Raw genomic sequence first — 20670 nt, 5'->3', positions numbered from 1 at the left:
TCCCCAGATGCAGCCACGCGGGGCTGGGGCTCCAACGCGACCGGGGGAGGGTCCCCAGATGCAGCCACGCGGGGCTGGGGCTCCAACGCGACCAGGGGGGGTCCCCAGATGCAGCCACGCGGGGCTGGGGCTCCAACGCGACTGGGGGGGTCCCCAGATGCAGCCACGCGGGGCTGGGGCTCCAACGCGACTGTGGGGGGTGCTCACATTCAGCTCCTAAGAGGTTTCAAATAAAAATCATCGAACTTTATTTATATATTTTTTGAGACACTTTCGCTCTTGTCGCCCAGGCTGCAGTGCAGTGGCTCGATCTCCGCTCACTGCAATCTCCGCCTCCCGGGTTCAATCAATTCTCCTGCCCCAGCCTCTCAAGTAGCTGGGATTACAGGCACGTGCCACCATGCTTGGTTAATTTTTGTATTTTTTTTTTTTTGAGACGGAGTTTCACTCTTGTTACCCAGGCTGGAGTGCAATGGCGCGATCTCGGCTCACTGCAACCTCCGCCTCCTGGGTTCAGGCAATTCTCCTGCCTCAGCCTCCTGAGTCGCTGGGATTACAGGCACGCGCCACCGTGCCCAGCTGATTTTTTGTATTTTTAGTAGAGACGGGGTTTCTCCATGTTGGTCAGGCGGATCTCGAACTACCGACCTCAGGTGATCTGCCCCCTCAGCCTGCTAAATTGCTGGGATTACAGGTGTGAGCCACCACACCCACCCAAAATTACTCATTTTTAAAGCCAAATTTTAAATCTAAATGGTCATAACAAATGAACCTGAAAAACACGTAAAAGAAATCAGGATCAGCTAGAAGAATTCTCCCTCATGTGAAATGCTAAAAGTTGGGTTTTGGCTTGGGTGCAGTGGCTCACACCAGCAATCTCAGCACTTTGGGAGGCTGAGGCAGGCAGATCACAATGTCGGGAGTTCCAGACCACCCTGGCAAGCATGGTGAAACCTCCCCTCTACTAAAAATACAAAAATTAGCCAGGCATGGTGGCACATGCCGGCAATCTCAGCTACTCGGGAGGCTGAGGCAGAATTGGTTGAACCCAGGAGGTGGAGGTTGCACTGAGCAGAGATCACGTCACTGTACTCCACTCTGGATGACAATGTGAGACACTGTCTCAAAAAGAAAAAAAAATGGGTTTCAGGGCTGGGCGTGGTGGCTCAAGTGTGTAATCCCAGGCCTTTGGGAGGCAGAGGTGGACGGATCACTTGAGGCCAGGAGTTTGAGACCAGCCTGGAGAACATGGTGAAACCCTAACTCTACCAAAAATACAAAAATTAGCTGGATGTGATGGCACGTGCCAGTAATCCCAGCTACTCAGGAGGCTAAGGCAGGAGAATCGCTTGAACCTAGGAGGCAGAGGTTACAGTGAGCCAAGATTGCACCACTGCACTCCAGCCTGGGCAACAAGAGCAAAACTCTGACTCAAAAAATAAAAAGAATTTTAAAAATAAATAAAAGTAGGCTTTCTAAACAGAATTCAGCTGGGCCCTGCTGACCAAGAGTTCCTGTTCATAGACAAAATGAGTTGGCGCGGGTGATGGCAGTACCACAAAGCACAAGGCTGCAGCATCCACAGCTGTGGCATTAGCCACAAAGACAAAACCACAACATGAGGTCCAAATCAAATTGGGCTGCCTCCCTAAAGACGAAAAATGACGAGTAAAGGCCCACAATGTGTAGGATAACATTACAGGGATGTTTTAAAATTTCTGTACCTGGGCCAGACGTGCTGGCTCAGGCCTGTAATCCCAGCACTTTGATAGGCCGAGGCAGGCGGATCACGAGGTTGAGATCAAGACCATCCTGACCAACATGGTGAAACCTTGTCTCAACTAAAAATACAAAAATTAGCCGGGCATGGTGGCACGCGCCTGTAGTCCCAGCTACTCAGGAGGCTGAGGCGGAAGAATCGCTTCAACCCAGAAGGCGGACGTTGCAGTGAGCTGACATTGCGCCACTGCGCTCCAGCCTAGTGACAGAGCAAGAGTCCGTCTCAAAAAAAAAAAAAAAAAAAAAAAAATCTCTGTACCTGAAAAATCCCCAAGTATTTGTAATTCAGGAGGAAACTAAACTCACACACCTAAGCAAAGCTGCCGCAGCCACCTTTGACAAATCAACAGCTTCCATGCAGTCCAGGGACTGGCACTGGCAGACCCTGTGGGTGGCGAGGGCCAGCCCAGAGCCGTGTGAGCAAATGGACGGAAACATCCCCGAGTTGTGGGCTCCATTTGTCATGAAGCAAGACCAATGTTCCCCAGTCCTAAATTGATCAAACACATCAGAAATTTACTGGCATACCTAATATATTATAAGGTTAAAATCATTATCAAGAAACCTTTAGAGAGACCGGAAACAGTGGCTCATGCCTGTAATCCCAGCACTTTGGGAGGCTGAGGCAGGAGGATCGCTTGAGGCCAGGAGTTCAAGACCCGACTGGGCAATATAGCAAGACCCCATCACTATAAAAAATACAAAGATTAGCTACTCAGGAGGCTAAGGAGGGAGGACTGCTTGAGCCCAGGTGGTTGAAGCAGCAGTGAGCCATGACTGTGCCACTGAACTCCAGCCTGGGCAACAGAACAAAACCTTGTCTCTAAATAAATTAACAAAGCAAGCCACAGCTAACAGGTCTGAGTCTCCATCCCAGCACAGCGTGAGTGACATTTCTTCCACCCTTTCCAAAGAGGCATCATCCAAGATAAAGAAAACAGGATAAGATTTCTGATAAAATTTCTTTTTTAAAACAATCCTTCAGGCCTGTAATCCTAGCACTTTGGGAGGCTGAGGTGGGCAGATCACGAGGTCAGGAGTTTGAGATCAGCCTGACCAACGTGAAACCCTGTCTGTACTAAAAATACAAAAATTAACCAGGCATGTTGCTGGACGCCTGTAATCGCAGCTACTCAGGAAGTTGAGGCAGGAGAATTGCTTGAATGTATAAGGCGGAGCAGTGAGCTGAGATAACGCACTCCAGCCTGGGTGACAGAGCAAGACTCCATCTCAAACCAACAACAAAAAAAAACACAGAATCCTTTAGGGTAAAAGAAAATTATGAAATCAAGGGTGATGTGTGAATGGGTGAGTAAAGTGAACCACACAGGGGCAGTCCTCCAGTGTCTGACACCCACGGCTTCTGTGGTGAACCCTGGCTCAAGTCATCTGGGGTGGGGCAGAGTCCTTCAAACAGCTGAGTTTGGAGGTGTAGGGGCAAAGTCCCCCCAGTGCCCGTGGGCACAGTCCTCCATCTGCCCTCACCTCCTTCAGGCTGCCCAGCCACAGGCAGGAGCTCCCAGCCACGGGGACACACAGCTGCTCTTGCTGGCACCAGAGCCAGGTCGGGCCCTCCCTCACACCACCTGTGTTGGGGCCTCCAGGGACACAGGGCCCCAGGCAGACCGAGTTAGCCTGGCCTGGTGCTGGAGCCGCCTGCTCTGAGGCCTCCCTCTCCGCCACGGAGATAGGAGAGGAATTCGGAAAACCAGCAAAACAAGGCCAAGGCCTCCAATCTCAAAGGAGGGCCTCCAAGTGCAGGCTGTAGTTGGGCTGGTCCTCTCACTTGCCCCGTCCACCACTCAGGGCAACCGTGCCAGAGACAGGAGATGCGCCCAGGAACCAGCCCCTCCCCCAGCTGGCAACAGGTGTGAGGGGATCAGACATCAAACGCGTGTGGGGTTTGCTCCTGCAACAAGGATCTGGAGTTTCAAAGTCCTGAGTCCTCCCAGGCCATGAGCCATGATAATTTCCTTCCCAAAGTTCTAGAAATAACATTCAGGATATTTCCTAATGTAAGAATAGCACCACTCAAGTAAAATTTTAAAGTAACCGACCCCTTCAAAATACTAGAATTAGAAGAACAAATGAACAGGCCTGGCTATATGTGAATATTCCATAATAGATCATCTAAGGCCATGAAAACTACGATGACCACTTGTGCTGAATGTGACCTTGGTGGGTTCTGGCTGGTTTCAGCATCCTCTTTGGCAGTGACTTTTTGAAGCGGGAGGGGAGCCGGAGCTCTGGCCTGAATGTGTGTGTCCCTCCAAAATTCATGTCGAAACTAAATCCCCGTTGTAGTGGTCTCTGGAAAAGTGACAAGGTCACGAGGGCCCCTCCTGGTGAATGGAATGGATTCGTGTCCTTGGAAAGAGGCCTCGAGAGCTGCCTGCCCCTGCATCTCCCACGCCACCTACGAGGACAGAGCAGCTCTCACCAGACACAGAACCTGCTGGCATCCGAATCTCAGACTTCTGCACCTCAGAACTGTAAGACATCTATTCCTACTGTGTAAAAATCACACCGTCAGTGGCCTAAGACAGTTGGTCTTCTGGGAATTTATCATCCTGGCAATGGGAAAGGGAAGGAACCAAGTGGCCAGGCGGGCGTGTGTATGATTTGATGCTGCTCCCCAGGTTCTAATCCTCCTGCCTCTGGAGGAGAGAAGGAGACAAGGCGAAGGTGGGAGGTGCCCCTGACAGGCAGGCATGGCAGGAAACCTGGCCCCAAGGTGTGAGGAGGATAAATGCAGAGGCTACTCTAGACCACAGGTGGAATTCAGGAAGAGAAACAGGAGTAACGACGTCAAAAATGAAACCACAAGGCCAGGCACGGTCGCCATGCCTGCAATCCCAGCACTGTGAGAGGCCTAGGTGGGTGGATCACTTGAGCCCAGGAGTTCAAGACCAGCCTGAACAACATGGAGAGACCCCATCTCTACAAAAAATTAGCTGGGCGTGGTGGCATGCACTTGTGGTCCCAGCCACTCAGGAGACTGAGGTGGGAGGATTGCTTGAGCCCAGGAGTTCAAGGTTCCAGTGAGCCATGATTGTGCCACTGCACTCCAGCCTGGCCAACAGAGCAAAGGTGAAATTACACAAACAGAATAGGAAAGTAAAAGCAGTATTTACATATTACAACCAATTTGCATGTAAACAAATTAGAGTCTGGTGTTATACGACACCATGGAAAATGCTTTCGTTACTGTTATGAAAAAGCTAAAACCAGCCAGCACTTTGGGACGCCAGGGTGGGAGATCCCTTGAGGTCAGGAGATCGAGACCATCTTGGCCAACATGGTGAAACCCTGTCTGTACTAAAAACACAAACATTAGCTGGGCGTGTGGCGTGTGCCTGTAATCCCAGCTACTTGGAGGCTGAGGCAACAGAATCACTTGAACCCAGGAGGCAGAGGTTACAGTGAGCTGAGATCTTGTCACTGCACTCCTGCCTGGGCAACAGAGTGGGACTCCGTCTTTTTTGTTTTTGAGCAGCGGGGAGGGGGAGGGGTGTGGGCCCCTGTCCCCCAACCCCCGAGACTTCGTCTTAAAAAAAAAAGAAAAAGCTAAAACCCTTCACATTAGTCAAGGAGGCTGTGACTAACTGGCAGGAGCAGGCGTGGACAGGAATCTGGTGCGGCCCCAAGTGCAGCCCAGAGTGCAGATTCCGAAGGAGACGCTTTTTAACACAGCAAACAGGATGAAAACATCGAAGCCTCACCGTAAAGGGCGAGGTGCGAAGACGGACTCTAGAGTGGGAAGGGACTTCCCTTCTTCCTGTAAGTGATACTTGACAACATTCTGGAAATGTAGCTCACTTAAAATGTTGAGCTATAAAGAGATTGCAATTAAAACAAGCAGATTTTTTAAAAGATTAAACTAGATCATGCAGTGTTAGCTGCAAAGCAGGGCATAAATAGATTATGGAACAGGAAAGAGAAAGGGGCCTGGGCCTGAGGAGCTGAGGCCCCGCAGGACCACAGAGGGAGGCGGGATGGTGGGGAGGGGATGGGAGGGGGCCAGGCTCACACCTGGCCAGAGGCAGGATTCTGCCTCTAAGACTTCTCACTGTCTCCATTCTGCGCTTCCTAACGATGCTGAATGGTGCATTTGAGAAATTCTGCAGGCTCCCCCCCCAGACAGACCCTCCCACATGCCTGGTACACCCACGGCAACAAACAGAGACTTCCGGAGGACTCCCGGCCTTACCTTTCAGAAAGCAATTCATGCATCACCTTTCACTGTGTTTCACAGCTCACACAATATAAAGTTCAACAAACGTCATGAGGCCGGGAGCTACAGCCCACACCTGTAATCCCTACACTTTGGAAGCTCAAGGTAGGAGGATCACCTGAGTCTGGGAGTTCGAGGCTGCAGTGAGCTGTGACTGCACCATTGCACTCTAGCTTGGGCAACAGGGTGAGACCTTGTCTCTGAAGAAAAGGAAGACAAAAGAAAAGGAAATGTACAGAAAAACGCTTACAGATACACTTTGTCTAGAATTACCTTCTCGTTTTATGTATTTATTCCTTATTTCTAAAGTGCCATCTTTCTTATCTGCATTAAAATCAACTTTCCTCATTAACTATCGAAAAGTTTCCATAGCCAGGTGCGGTGGCTCATGCCTATAATCCCAGCATCTTGGGAGGCCAAGACGGAACAATCACCTGAGGTCGAAAGTTCAAGACGAGCCTGGCCAACAGGGTGAAACCCTGTCTGTACTAAAAACACAAAAAATCACGCCATTGTACTCTAGCCTGGGCAACAAGAGTGAAACTCCACCTAAAAACAAACAAACAAAAAAACCACATGAAAAGGAGTCTAAGACTCGAACCACAATGGTTAAGGTTTTTTTTTTTTTTTGAAATGGAGGCTCACTCTGTTGCCCAGGCTGGAGTGCAACGGTGCAATCACAGCTCACTGCAACCTATGCTCCCAGGTTCAAGCAATTCTCCTGCCTCAGCCTCCTGAGTAGCTGGGACTACAGGCACCTGCCACCACACCGGGTAATTTTTTGGGTTTTTAGTAGACAGGGTTTCACCATGTTGGCCAGGATGCTCTTGATCTCCTAATCTTGTGATTTGCTCACCTCGGCCTCCCAAAATGCTGCGATTACAGGGGTGAGCCATGAGGCCTGGCTTTTTTGTTTGTTTTGTTTTAAGAGAGGGAGTCTTGCTCTGTCGCCCAGGCTGGAGTGCAGTGGCACAATCTTGGCTCACTGCACCCTCTGCGTCCTGGGTTCAAGTGATTCTCCTGCCTCAGCCTCCCGAGTAGCTAAAACTACAGGTGCACACTGCCACACCCAGCTAATTTTTTTTTTGTATTTTAGTAAAGACAAGGTTTCACTGTGTTGCCCAGAGTGGTCTCAAACTCCTGAGCTCAGGCGATCTGACCGCTTTGGCTAGGATTACAGGCATGAGCCACCTCGCCCAGCCAGTTAACATTTAAAAGACAAACAATATCAAATGCTGGTGACAAGGAAGAGCAAACAGAACCTCACAGCCCGCTGGCAGGACTGTAAAATACTACACCCACTGGGGAAAACAGTTTGGAAGTTTCTTATAAAGTTAAACATTATGGCCCAGCAGTTCCACTCCTATGTATTTACCTAAGAGTAATCAAACTGCACATTCACAAAAAGACTTATACAAAAATGTTCACAGCATTTTATTTATAATAGCTCCAAACGGGAGATAACCCCAATGTCCATCAACAGGTGAAGGAATAAGCAAATTGTGTGAAATCCAGACTATGACGTGGCATTAAAAAGAATGAGGCACTGACTTGTGCAAGAATGAACCTCAAGGACACGCTGAGAACTACGGAGCTGGAGGTGGACTGGCAATGGCAGGGGACAGGAGGAGGCCACATGGGGCCCCCTGTGGAGCTGGAGCTGTTCAGTCCCTTGGCAAAGATGGCTACACAAACCTACACAGGTGATAAAAATGCGCAAACACACACATGAGCACAAGTAAAACTACAGAAATCTAAGTAAGGTCAGTGGACTGTATCAGTGTCAATATCCTGGCTGTGGTACCGACTGCAGTACCATTGGGAAAACTGCATAAAGGACGTCCAGGTTCATGTTGTGCTGCTGTAAGGGACTGTCACAGACTAGGCAACTTATGAACGACAGAAAAGTGTTTCTCACAGTTCTGGGGGTGGGAAGCCCAGTGCCAAAGTGCCAGCGTCTGGCAAGAGCCCTCCTGCTGTGTGCTCACATGGTGGGAGGTGGAAGGGAAAGGGGGGCATGAGGGGCTGAACTTGCTGGGGATTTTTAATTTTTTTTTTTTTTTTGAGACAGAGTCTTACTCTGTCACTCAGGCTGCAGTGCAGTGATGCAATCTCGGCTCAATGAAAACTCTGCCTCCTGGGTTCAAGTGATTTTCCTGCGTCAGCAACCCGAGTAGCTGTGATTACAGGTGCCTGCCACCACACCTGGCTAATTTTTGTATTTCTAGTTCAGATGAGGTTTCACCATGTTGAACAGGCTGGTCTCAAACTCCTGCCCTCAAGTGGTCCACCCACCTTGGCCTCCCAAAGTGCTAGGATTACAGGCGTGAGGCACGGCGCCTGGCCGAACTCTCCCTTTTGTGACAGCAGCAACCCCACCTACAAGGCAGGAGCCCTCAGGGCCTCATCACCTATGGCCCCACTCTCAACACTATCACAGTGGCAGTTAAATCTTAACATGAGTTTGGAGGGGGAAAACATGCAACCATAGTAAAGGGTGTACAGGACTTCTCTGTATTATTTCTTGCAATTGCATTTCAATCTATCTCAAAACGGAAAGAAAAAAGGCTGGGCTGGGAGTAGCGGCTCACACCTGTAATCCCAGCACTTTGGGAGGCTGAGGCAGGCGGATCATGAGGTCAAGAGATTGAGACCATCCTGGTCAACACGGTGAAACCCTGTCTCTACTGAAAATACAAAAATTAGCTGGACGTGGTGGTGCGCGCCTGTAGTCCCAGCTATTTGGGAGGCTGAGGCAGGAGAATTGCTTGAACCTGGCGGGGTGGAGGTTGCAGTGAGCCGATATCGTGCCACTGCACTCCAGCCTGGTGCCTGGTGACACAGTGAGACTCTCTAAAAAAAAAAAAAGCTGATTATAAGACAGATGCAAGAGCAGCCAGGCAGCTGCTGCTATGAACTGGGAGTGGCTGCACCAGGGAAACTTCGAGTGAAGGAAATGGTCTTTGTCTTGATGGCACAGGTGAATGCATTTGTGAAAACTCATCAAACTCACCACTAGAGTAGCTGAAATAAAAGACAGTACACAAAAGCCAGTGAGCGGAGGAGTGACCCAAGTCCTCGTACCCTGTGGGTGAGAAGATGGGGCACCCACTCAGGAAACCACTGGGCAATTTCTCTAAATCCAAACACACCCCTTCCCTGTGGCCCAGCCTCTCCACTCCTATGTATTCACTCAGGAGAAATGAAAATAAAGGTCCACAAAACAGGCTTGCCAAAATGTTCCCAGAAATTTCACTCACAGTAGCAAAAACCAGCAACAGCCCAGGTGTCCATGGACAGGACTGAATATAGCAAACAGCAGAACATTCAGACACTGCAGTAACACACCCCAACAAAAAAGGTAAGAACCACAGGTAGACACGGCAGCCTGGCTCAGCCCAAGCACACCAAGGCAGGAAAGGAGCTTCACCCAAAGGCCAGCTGGAAGCCTGAGGAAGGTCCCGGGAGAATGCGCTATACCTTGCGGAAGTCTGGGTACATGCATTTATCAAAACTTCTCAGGCTGCCACAGTGGCTCATGCCTGTAATCCCAGCACGGTGGGAGGCCAAGGAGGCTGGGTTACTTGAATCCAAGAGTTCAAGACCAACCTGGGCAACATGGCAAAACCCCATCTCTACAAAAAATACAAAAATTAGCAAGGCGTGGTGGTGTGCACCTGTCTGTAGTCACAACTACTCAGAAGGCTTAGGTAGGAGGATCACTTGAGCCAGGAAGGTTGGGGCTGCTGTGAGCTGAGATCGCACCACCGCACTCCAGCCTAGGTGACAGGGTGACACTCTATCTCAAAAAAAGAAAAAACCCCACAACTTCTCAAAAGGTACATTTGAAGTGAGGCTCAGTGGGGCAGACCGATGGTCCCAGCTGCTCGGGAAACCGAGTGGGAGAATCAGCAGAACCCAGGAATGCAAGTCCTGTCTCTAAAAAATTTAAAAGAAAACCAAAAGGTACATTTGAGATTGGCACGTGTCAGAGTATGCAGAATTTAACTGAGAAATGTGAACATTTTGAGTGCGGACATGTTTTGGGATGAGGTATACTGATGCCTCCCACTTGCAATGAAATGCATTGAAAAATAAGTGTTGGCCGGGTGGAGTGGCTCACACCTGTAATCCCAGCCCTTTGGGAGGCCGAGGCAGGCAGATCACCTGAGGTATGGAGTTTGAGACCAGGCTGGCCAACATGGAGAAACCCCATCTCTACTAAAAATACAAAACTAGCCAGGCAGGGTGGTGCACACCTGTAGTCACAGCTACTCAGGACACTGAAGCAGGAGAATCACTTGAACCTGGGAGACAGAGGTTGCAGTGAGCTGAGATCGTACCACTGCACTCCAACCTGGGTGACAAGAGCAAAACTCCATCTCCAAAAAAAAAAGTGTTTTTGAGTGATTAGATGGACAGATATCATAAAGCAAATACAGCAAAATGTCAACACCTGGAGGATCTAGGCAGCAGGCATGGTCGCCATTTCATTTTTTCAACTTTTCTCTAAATGTGAACATTTTCCCTACATAGCATTAGGAATAGAAACAAGAAACTATCCAAACTGTACACTTGAACTCTGTGTAGTTTACTGTATATAATATATCATACCTCAAAAAAATAGCAGAAAGGTCCAGATGCAATGGCTCCTGCCTATAATCCCAGCACTGGGAGGCTGAGGTAGGCAGATCACCTGAGGTCAGGCGTTCAAGACCAGCCTGGCCAACATGGTGAACCCCCGTTTCTACTAAAAATACAAAAATTAGCTGGGGGCGGTGGCACACACCTGTAGTCCCAGCTGCTCGGGAGGCTGAGGTAGGAGAATCCTTGAACACAGGAGGCGGAGGTTGCCGTGAGCTGAGATCACGCCACTGCACTCCAGCCTGGGCAACAAGAATAAAACTCCATCTCAAAAATAAATAAATAAATAATAAAACAAAAACAAAAAGCAGCCACTTTCCTGTGAAGAGTGTTACTGTCTCCGTCCCAGTTACTAGCTGCCCCCCCAACAGGCTGTATTACGGTCAGAGCTGACTGCAGGTAATTCTGCTCATACCTGAAAGGAAAACATCTAGAGAAGGCACAGCTGAGTTCTCCAGCTTCCCAGGACAGGACTGAACGGGGGGTAGATGAAAAAACCGCCAAGTGCAGTGCCTCTGAGTGGCTGTGGGACCGGCGTGTGGGGCCAGGCACCCTTCCCACCCACCACCGACCAAAGCACATGATGCCATCTGTGGTCAAAACCCTTCCACCCAAAAAGTACAAAGGCCATCCCAAGTGCAGATAATTTTCTTCAACAGACACGACCAGATCTGCCACGCTGCTAAACGGGCCATGAAAGGCATTCAGGTGGCGAAACACTGTTCAGGCCATGTTGGGGGGACCTCAGTTCTGTCGGGCGCCAGGAGGCCCGAGATGCCGCAGGCATTCTGGACAGGGTGGACGTAACCTCGGAGGCAACTCTCTACCCTCACGTGGTCAGGACAGCTGAGAACGTGGGGGTTCCTGCTCCCCAACCTTCATGGAGAGAAGGAGAAACACCAGAAGGGAACACAGCCACTGCCATACTCCCCTCTACCCTGCTTGCCAGTTCCTGCTTGACCCCAGCAAGGCGCTCTGGGGGCTGTGAGGAGCTGCTGTCAGCACAAAGGAAGAGAAACTCTGGTCCTCGCCAGAGGCAGGCCGGCCTGGTCCAAGTAGCACCTCGAAGACCCCCCAACCCTGAGAGCTGGGACCCTCACTCCCCAACCGGAGCAGAAAGGAGGCTTACAGGCAGCGCTGGGTACCTGAGAGGCTGTCGCCCCTGACCTGGAGCTCCCACAGTTCTGATGTACGCTTAAAAGTTCCAACATGTCCAGTTCCCGCCGCATCATGGTTCAAGTACACACTTTATAAGACACCTGTGACTGCAACAGCACTTTTCAGGCATGTGTGGGCGCATCTAATTGGGGCACGTTGGTTGTTCCTTTACCATCTTCTCAAGTAGTAGCTACACATCTACTTTGTGAAGACCTCCCCAGTTACCTCCCAGGTCCCTACTGTGCTCCCTCCACAGATGAGAAGAGGCCAGGGCCTGGGGAGGCACAGGCCTGCCTGCTTGTCCCACAGCCGCACACAGGAATTGTTTCTCACAAGCTCTCACAGAAGTGAACTGCTGCAACTCAGAAATAAATTTCAAGGGATACTGTTTCTTGGAAGCTGCTAAGTTAGAATGTATTTGGCCTCCTACTTAGAAAATCACTCTTTAGCCCGGGCGCGGTGGCTCACGCCTGTAACCCCAGCACTTTGGGAGGCCGAGGCGGGTGGATCACGAGGTCAAGAGATCGAGACCATCCTGGTCAGCATGGTGAAACCCCATCTCTACTAAAAATACAAAAATTCAGCTGGGCATGGTGGCACGTGCCTGTAATCCCAGCTACTCAGGAGGCTGAGGAAGGAGAATTGCCTGAACCCAGGAGGCGGAGGTTGCGGTGAGCCGAGATCGTGCCATTGCACTCCAGCCTGGGCAACAAGAGCGAAACTCCGTCTCAAAAAAAAAAAAAAGAAAATCACTCTTTAAACAAACAGGCCCTGGGGTCGCCAGGACGACACACAGAGGGGTTGGGACGCACAGAGGGGTTGGGACATCCCCGTCGAATGATCTGCAGTGACCACTTGACACGTGTCCTTAGAAAAGGGACTTTGTGGCCAGGCACAGTGGCTCATACCTGCAATCCCAGCACTTTGGGAGGCTGAGGCAGGCAGATCACCTGATCAGGAATTCAAGATCAGCCTGGCCAACATGGTAAAACCCCGTCTCTACCAAAAATATAAAAATTAGCTGGGCATGGTGGTGGGTGCCTGTAATCCCAGCTACTTGGAGGTTTGAGGCAAGAGAATTGCTGGAACCTGGGAGGCAGAGGCTATACAGTGAGCTGAGATCGCGTGAACGCACTCCAGCCTGGGCGAAGCTCTGTCTCAAAAATAAAAAAAAAAAGAAAAAAGTCTTTGCTTCTATAAATGTGATGAGAATTTAAAACCCTCTTCTCTACAATGTAATAAATCTTATGGAAACAAACTGACCTCCATGGGATCACGGTTTACTTCCAAACCCCAAGCTTCCAAATCCTGGCCCAAGGGCCTGGGCGGAGGACAGAGCTCGGGGAGTCAGCGACCGCCACGGCGTGGGCAGAACACCCTCTCGGAGCTCACAGCCTTGTGTCCTCGCCTTAGCAACTCAGAATCATCTAATGGGAAGAGTTTCACAGTTGCCTTGGAAACCCCAGGGATTTAAGACTCTAACAAAAGTACACAGCCAAAATCACTTGTTGGATTCTAAAAACACCTTCTGCTTGACAACTGCATTTAAAGCATTCAGCCCACAGGCTCAGGGAGTGCACACTTCTCTGTGCCTGGATTGACTCCCATAATATAAAGGCATCCAGCACCGGCCCCTGCCAGTGACTCACACACATGCACTCCGGACCGGTGGGAGGGGTCTGCAGCACATCTGAAAACACCACAATACTCCCCCCAAAGCCGTGCCACTTGCCAGGGACCACTGCTTCTCAGGTTTTGTTGGAGCTAAGGGAAGATTATAAACAGTTATGAGCAGATGGAAAGGCCACTGCCCCTGGCCTGCTGCCTGTACACCCTCCCCATGTACAGCAGCAGAGAGAGAAACGATTTGCCCAACCGGTAATGTCTACAGACATTTTCAGTTGTATCAGTGGGGGAACCAAAGGCAGGTGCTCCTGGCATCTGTGGGTGGAGGCCAGAGGTGCTGCTGACACCCTGCAGTGCCCAGGACGGTGCCACAATGGAGCACAGTTCAGCCTGAGGCTGAGAAACTCCGAGTTAAACCAACTGCTGTGTTTTTTGTTTGTTTTGGGTTTTTTGTTTGTTTTTGAGACAGGGTTTCAGTCTGCTTCCCAGGCCGGAGTGCAGTGGCATGATCACAGCTCAATGCAGCCTCAACCTCCCAGGCTCAGGTGATCCTCCCACCTCCGCCTCCTGAATAGCTGGGACACTACAGGAACCACCACACCAAAACTTTTTGACAGAGCCTTGTTTTGTTGCCCAGGTTGGAGTGCAGTAGTGTGATCTCAGCCCACTGCAACCTCTGCCTCCCTAATTCAAGCAATTCTCCTGCCTCAGTCTCTGGAGTAGCTGGGACTACAGGCACCAGCTACCACGTCCGGCTAATTTTTGTATTTTTGTGTGTGTGTGACGGAGTTTTGCTCTTGTTACCCAGGCTGGAATGCAATGGCGCAATCTCAGCTCACTGCAACCTCCGCCTCCCAGGTTCAAGCAATTCTCCTGCCTCAGCCTCCCGAGTAGCTGGGACTACAGGCCACCACGCCCAGCTAATTTTTGTATTTTTAGTAGAGATGAGGTTTCACTATGTTGACCAGGATGGTCTCTATCTCTTGACCTCATGATCTGCCCGCCTCAGCCTCCCAAAGTGCTGGGATTACAGGCGTGAGCCACCAAGCCTGGTCAATTTTTGTATTTTTAGTAGAGACAGTGAGTCACCACATTGGCCAAGCTGGTCTTGAACTTCTGACCTCAAGTGATCCATGCACCTCAGCCTCCCAAAGTGCTGGGATTACAGGCATGAACCACCATGCCAGCCACAGCTGGCTGTGTGTTAGAGATGGCATTTCACCACTTTGCCCAGGAGAGTCCCAAACTCCTGGCCTCAAGGGATCCATCCTCCTGCCTCGGCCTCCCAAAGTGCCTCCAAAAGGGATTCAGGAGTGAGCGACCACACTCTACCACCATCTATTACTGAACATCCAGGGCTTGGTCATAGCTCAGGGCAGGACAAACAACAACAACTGAGCAGAGAATGTGAATACATTGTGAATACATTCACAAGCTACATTGTGAATACGCAGAACAGCACACACTTAACGAAAGCTACATTGCGTCAATGCAGAAGCAGCAGGTGGGGGACAGGCAAGGGAAAGGTCCTGCCTCATGGATACAGTTTCCCTTTGGGATGATGCAAAAGTTCTGATTGCATAACTTCATGTGCCACAGGAGGACAGACCACAGATAACAACCGTGGTCCCATCATGGTCCCGTAGATGAGAACGAAGCTGGGAAATTCCTGTTACCCGGTGACATCATAGCCATTGCAATGTCCTAGCACTGTAAAAAAGTAAGTTGCGTGTAGGCTCCACGCAGTGTTTCTAAGTCTCCAGCAGGGCACAGTCGCATCCTCAGCCTTCACGCTCACTCACCACTCGCTCACCCAGACCAACTCCAGGCCGGCAAGCTCCATTCACTGCAGGTGCGCTACCCAGGCACGCTGTTATCTTTGACACCACATTTTTACCACACCCTTTCTGTAGACACGCAGACACTTCCTGTGGCGTCACAGCTGCCTGCGGCGGGTTCACTGCACTGGGGGGGTTCGTGCTGGGCCTGCAACCGGCGGCACTTCCCAAACGTCTCTGCCGCGTGCTCCACGATCCTGATCCCAGAGCAACAGGACTGCCTGACGATGCACGTCTTAGAACCTATGCCTGTCATCAGGCAACACAGGACCGTACTTCATGCCAGTGGAATGTACATTTAAAACGGTTACAACGGTAAGGTTTATGTTACGTGTGTTCTACCACAATGATAAAAGCTAACGTATTGGGCTGCGTTCACTCCCAGCTCTCAGAGATCTCTCAGAGATGGACAGGAACCAGGGTCAGGAGAACAGGCCACACCCACCCTGCCCAGGAAGCCCTCTAGCCAGAGGAGCAGGCAGCCATGCCACCCACACACACACTTGGCACCTGCAATGTTTTTCAGGGCTCTCAACCCTGCGGTTTGCTGCCTTCCGTCCTCCATCCACTCACGCACCCCCACGTTCATTTCTTGGCTTCATCCTGGAGGAGCTCCCCATGGGCAGCACCTGCTAGGAAGCCTCCATTCCTTCGTTTTTTATTAAGAAACAGGGTCTGGCTCTGTCGTCCAGGCTGGAGGGCAGCAGCAGGATCACGGACCTCCTGGGCTCAGGCCATCCTCCTGCCTCAGCCTCCCAAGCGGCTGGAACTAGAGGCGCAAGCACCACCAACCCAACTCCAAATAGCCTTCCTTGACTTGGGTTGCAGCCTGGGGGAAAGGGCAGATGCCAAATCCCCACAGTTATTATCAATATTACATGTTCAGCACCAGGAATAGTGACCAGTATTCCGCAAACATTTAATTTATCATTTACAAGTCTGGAAGACACATAGGAGACAGCCATTCCAGTGGTGACGTCCAGCTTCAACAAAGCTAAACTCAGAGCCCCTTTGCAGTAAATAACAGGCAGGACCCAAGGCAAGACCTTACATCATGCGGTGTAAGAAAAACACATCAGCTGGGCATGCTGGCTCACACCTGTAATCCCAGCACTTTGGAAGGCCAAAGCGGGAGAGTCACCTGAGGTCAGGAGCTCGAGAGCAACCTGGCCAACATGGTGAAACCCCATCTCTACTAAAATTACAAAAATTAGCCGGACGTGGTGTCACACACCTGTAGTCCCAGCTACTCACGAGGCAGAGGCCGGAGAATCGCTTGAACCTGGGAGGCAGAGGTTGCAGTGAGCCATACTGCGCTCCAGCCTGGGTGAGAGAAAGAGACTCTGTCTCAAAAAGAAAAAAGGCTGGGCGTGGTGGCTCACACCTGTAATGCCAGCACTTTGGGAGGCCAAGGCTGGTGGATCACAAGGTCAGGAGATCAAGACCACTATGGCCAACATGGTAAAACCCTGCCTCTTCTAAAATACAAAAACATCAGCCGGGCGTGGTGGCAGGCACCTGTAATCCCAGCTACTTGGGAGGCTGAGGCAGGAGAATCACTTGAACCCGGGAGGTGGAGGCTACAGTGAGCCGAGATTGCGCCACTGCACTCCAGCCTGGGTGACAGAGCAAGACTTTTCTCAAAAAAGAAAAAAGAAAAGAAACAAACACCATCTGTTGGTTTAGACAGGCAGAACCCACACTTGTCAGCAAATACAAACCCCCTTCCCGTGAAAGGCTGCTTCACAGCTGTGACCCCTCAGATCCCCAGTCAAGGCGCGCTGAGGTGCCAAGGACAGACTGCACTCACACGATGTATCTGCTCAACATTCACTACAGCAACAGCAACCAAAGGCCCACGTCCCCGGATGAAAAGCCTGGACTGACGGCCACCCTGGTAAGTGGCCAGCTGTTACCGCCGCTGGGGCTCACGAGAGGGTCCCACAGGCCAGGGCAGTGGACCCTGCAGGCCACGCCCTCACCAGGGCTGAAAGGGGCCCACCAGGAGTCACCCCACTCACGCCCCTTTGGCTTCGGAGGGGCCCAGCCCAGGCAGCCCCCATGTGTGGGTGATGCCAGCACTGTGCCCACGGGGACAGATATGCAGGGTCTCTGGGGGCCCTGGTGCTGCCCTGGCCTTTGAGATGTACCGGCTGCATTCCCTGCGGTCACAACCACTTCCTGTAAAAGAAAGTGACCCCAGGAAGCCACCGGTATGAGCCTGGACATGCATCACCCGTCCCCACAGCACACTGTGGCCTGGACACCCCAGGGCCGCTGAGCCTGGAATGAGCGGAAGGCTTACTTGAGTCTCGGCTGCTGAGCGGCCACCCTGACGTCGCCAGGAAGGACGGCACTGGGGAGCTGGCCCGGCTGTCGTCCTCCACCTGCTGTGTGATGTGCCGGACAGTCTCTTTGTTCTTCCGATTCTTCCTGCGGCCTGTGGGCTGCCAGCCATCGCCAGTGCTCTGCTCCGAGAAGGAGTTCTGCGCCACGCTGTCCTTGGCAGAAGGCAGCTCACTCCCTCCGTACTGAGGCGGGGAGATCTGCTCTTCCTTGATGCGCAGAGGCCCGTAGCCCACGTCTCCAGGCCACAGGGACTGCGAGGAAACGTCGTCGGAGCCGTCGGCCTTGGGCTCCTGGTCCTCCTTCCCGTAGCTGCTCCCTCCGTCGTGACAGCTGGCGATGGCCGAGTCTCCAGAAGAATTGGCAGGACTCGTTCGCCGTGCCAGCCACGGGGAGATGCTCCTGCCGGCCATCACGGCCGAGATGAGCGCTTCCGTGCTGCTGCTGGACGAGGCGCCGATCTCAAACTCCGCAAGCTCATCCGAGGCGTCGGACTTGATGCTGATGTCCAGCGCGGCCTTGATGAAGTCGTGGCATGCTTGCACGATGTCTGTCATCTGCAGGAAGCTGGCGGCGGACATCACCTCGATGACGTTCCTGCTGGTGAGTGCCAGGTGCGCTGAGTACATGAAGTCGATGATGGCCTTGAAGCCCTGGGCCGTGACGATGTCAAGGTGCGTGACCGTGGCCTGCTCCGACGTCTTCTGCACCTGGCAGTAGAGCGTCTTGAAGTAGCGGCTGCTGCCCAGCAGTACGTTCTTGTGCGCCTTGAAGACCTTGCCCTCCACGACCACACAGACGTCACACAGGACGCCGTGCTGCCTCTGCTCGTTGAGCTCCCGCAGCAGGTGCCGGTAGTGGGACGCGATTTCCATATCTTCCTTCCGGTCGTTCATTTGGAAGCTCTGGGGTCGCCTCGTCTACAGACTCTGTGGAGGTAAGAACAAGCGTTACCCAAGCTGAGCACAGGCGGAGGTCGTGAGAGGCAGCGCGGGAGACGCTGGGCGCGGGTGTGCAGGGGGCGGGCTGTGTCTCCGCCTGAAGCAGGGCAGCAAACGCCGGAGGGCACCAGCGCGACCAGAGTGGGATGTCTGCTGTGGGTTTCCGCTCACGGCTAACGGGGTCTGAACAGACTCCTACACACAGCAACTCGCACATCCCAGCAACGATGAGAACGCCCAGCCACAGCTGAAGCGACTCTTACCCCGACTGAGGACTCAGTTAAATGACCCACGCTGTGGCCATCCCTCACGCTTAAAGAAACATTCTTAAGAAAAAAGAATAAAATTTCCTACACAAAAAAAACCCCACAGACCGATAAGGATTTAAAGCATTCATAACCTTGGTCCTGAACATTTCCAAAGCTCTGGGCTCAAACCACCTCAAGGCTCCTGGAGGAGGGAGATTTCCTGGCTTAGGGCTGGTCCCTGCCCAGTGCCGGGACAGGGCCCTGATGCCGGCGGCGCCCGCTCATCTGAGACATGCCGAAGATGGCCCTGCCTCGCAGTGTCGACGGACACACGGAATCGTTTCTGAATTTGGTGCCCCTGGCCCGCTCCGGCGTCACTCCCGTCTCTTCTTAGACCCAAGGACCTTGCCCTAACGAGAGGCCATCGCCCGGACGGCCTACACAACAGAAATGTGTTCCCAAGCCCAGAATCAGGATGCCGGCCAAGCCAGGGGCATCCATTCCAGCCCGTGCCGCGGCCGCGTCCTGTGTGGAGGCCGTACACGAGCTCTGCTGTCTTAATGCGGCTTCTCCCGGTGCGCACGTCCCAATGTCACCCTTTCACAAGGACGACGGTCACCTGGGAGTCGGGGCCACCCCCACAGGGACCCTGTTTCCAAGTGAGGCCACATCTAGCCCCTAGGGGGCCAGAACTTCCACGGACGAACTGCTGGGACACGTTCACCCACAGTCCTCCCTGGGAAAGGAGCAGTGGTTGGGTCTCCCACGTTACAAACCCCATTTTCCAGCTGATGAGTTGAGTAGGGCTCACCTGAAATGCCAAATGCGTTTAACAGGAGAAAACTAAGCAAGTGTGGGAATATTCCACCCCTTTCCGCAAGGACCCCCTCAAACGGCCACACGCAGCCCTCATGGGGGAAGGGGTTGCAGCCGGGGGGTCGGCAGCTTTGTGTCACACACTCCTGTGCTCAGACTTGTTACCACACCTTTCCTTCGTCATGACAGAACTTTTTTTCCCAGGAGACGAAGTCTCGCTCTGTCGCCCAGGCTGGAGTGCAGTGGTGCGATCTTGGCTCACTGCAACCTCCGCTTCCCGGGTTCAAGCGATTCTCCTGCCTCAGCCTCCCAAGTAGCTGGGACTACAGGCGCACACCACCACACCTGGATGATTTTTTGTATTTTAGTAGAGATGGGTTTCACCATGTTGCCCAGGCTGGTCTCCAGCTCCTGACCTCAGGTGATCCACCCGCCTCAGCCTCCCAAAGTGCTGGGATTACAGGTGTGAGCCACCATGCCTGGCCTAAAATGTCCAGGGAAAAGTAATTATTCCCTCACGTTTCACAGGCAGGAAAATGAGGGAGAAAAAAGAGGCTTCTGTCCCTCCCTGCCTCTGCCTTCAGAGTCCTGGGCCATCCCCGACTTAGATGTTGTGGGGTCTCCAGCCCCCCACAGCAGGTGTTGCCTGGCAGGAGACATACTGCAGAAGACCCAGCCTGGCCTCCCCTTCACTGCCTTCACGCTGGGCACAAGGGCTGTGACAGCCGTGACCGCTGATCATTACAGGCCAGGCCTCAGGCCCCCGTGATGCCAAGACCAGGCCCCCACCTGACTCCAGGTGGTGCCTCAACACCGGGGCCATGGCAGAGAACAGAGGCCCCATCCTGCCCCACACTGGCCTCAGACATGAGGGCCGGAGGCAAACGCAGTTTCTCCCATGTCAGCATGACTATGTGTGTATCAGCAGCGGGACCTGCCCCAACAAGGGGCCACTGAAAAGGAAGACGAATCACGTTCAGAGCAGGTGCGGGGAGGGTCACGCGAGAGGCCAGGGAGCAGGTGCAGGGAGGGTCACGTGA

The 20670-nt window shown here is 52.3% G+C and overlaps 1 protein-coding gene across 1 annotated transcript in view; it reads right to left on the bottom strand.

The window, feature by feature from the left end:
* ZBTB46 (zinc finger and BTB domain containing 46) overlaps positions 1-18581 on the bottom strand; it is a 56908-nt gene extending 38327 nt beyond the window's left edge. Inside the window, 1 exon segment of the mRNA XM_032256979.1 lies at positions 17585-18581. Within this exon segment, the coding sequence (XP_032112870.1) occupies positions 17585-18521 (937 nt within the window). The 5' untranslated portion in view covers positions 18522-18581.
* Between the last annotated feature and the right edge of the window lie 2089 nt (positions 18582-20670).

This window comes from Sapajus apella, unplaced genomic scaffold, assembly GCF_009761245.1.
Source record: "Sapajus apella isolate SASKATOON/1434 unplaced genomic scaffold, GSC_monkey_1.0 scaffold96, whole genome shotgun sequence".
Taxonomy (NCBI): domain Eukaryota; kingdom Metazoa; phylum Chordata; class Mammalia; order Primates; family Cebidae; genus Sapajus; species Sapajus apella.
This window is presented reverse-complemented; position numbering and strand designations above follow the sequence as displayed.